Raw genomic sequence first — 705 nt, 5'->3', positions numbered from 1 at the left:
GGATTCATCAGAGTTATCCAGCAAGAGGTCTAGATTGCAGTCACGATCAATAATTGAAACAAGTTGTGCCAAAAATGGAGTTACTACTGCTTGAACTCGTCTCCAAAGGGCATGTCTAAAATACAGACATTAACAAGTAGAGTCGTTTTAAGTATAGTGTATAGTTTCACAAAGATACAATTCAAGACCTTTATGCACATTACAGCTTCTCTCATACACTTACCTAAAAGTCCCACCCTCTTGCAATGCATCAATATTTAGTGCTTCCTTGGAGACCCAACTCTTGCCAGAGATTGTGTTTTGATCGTGAGCCATCAATAGAGAATGAAGCCGTTTCTTTAAAGCTTTGATAAATTCAGCTGCGGAACATAAATATGTAAATTTCAGTGACCACATGTAAGTTGGCAAATCAAGACTATAAAAAAAACTAACAGAAAGAGTGATAAGTCTCACCTTGTAGACTCTCATTGTCATCCAAGAGCATTAGAAGAATCTCTACTCTCTTGGTGCTGCGGGTACCTGCCTCTGTCTGATCTCTTAGCATGCCAACTGCACTCTGAACACAGCTACGAACCAACACGTTGGTGTCTAAAACATTCTCCCAGCCCTATAGAGCATCAGAAACAGAATTATATTCTGAAGCTTATTACTATAACTCAACAGGGTGACAACAGTATCAAAAATATACTTAAAATATATTGCGTT

At 38.3% G+C, this 705-nt stretch overlaps 1 protein-coding gene across 1 annotated transcript; it reads right to left on the bottom strand.

The window, feature by feature from the left end:
- Positions 1–38: 38 nt before the first annotated feature.
- On the bottom strand, positions 39–607 carry LOC107735257 (E3 ubiquitin-protein ligase rnf213-alpha-like; the record flags this gene model as incomplete). Its single annotated transcript, XM_016547002.1, has 3 exons — positions 39–115; positions 224–359; positions 454–607. Coding segments are annotated over 3 exons (367 nt in total), but the record flags the coding sequence as incomplete, so codon positions are not given.
- Positions 608–705: the final 98 nt, after the last annotated feature.

This window comes from Sinocyclocheilus rhinocerous, unplaced genomic scaffold (assembly GCF_001515625.1).
Source record: "Sinocyclocheilus rhinocerous isolate Xijiao unplaced genomic scaffold, SAMN03320098_v1.1 C35921255, whole genome shotgun sequence".
NCBI classification, from domain to species: Eukaryota; Metazoa; Chordata; class Actinopteri; order Cypriniformes; family Cyprinidae; genus Sinocyclocheilus; species Sinocyclocheilus rhinocerous.
This window is presented reverse-complemented; position numbering and strand designations above follow the sequence as displayed.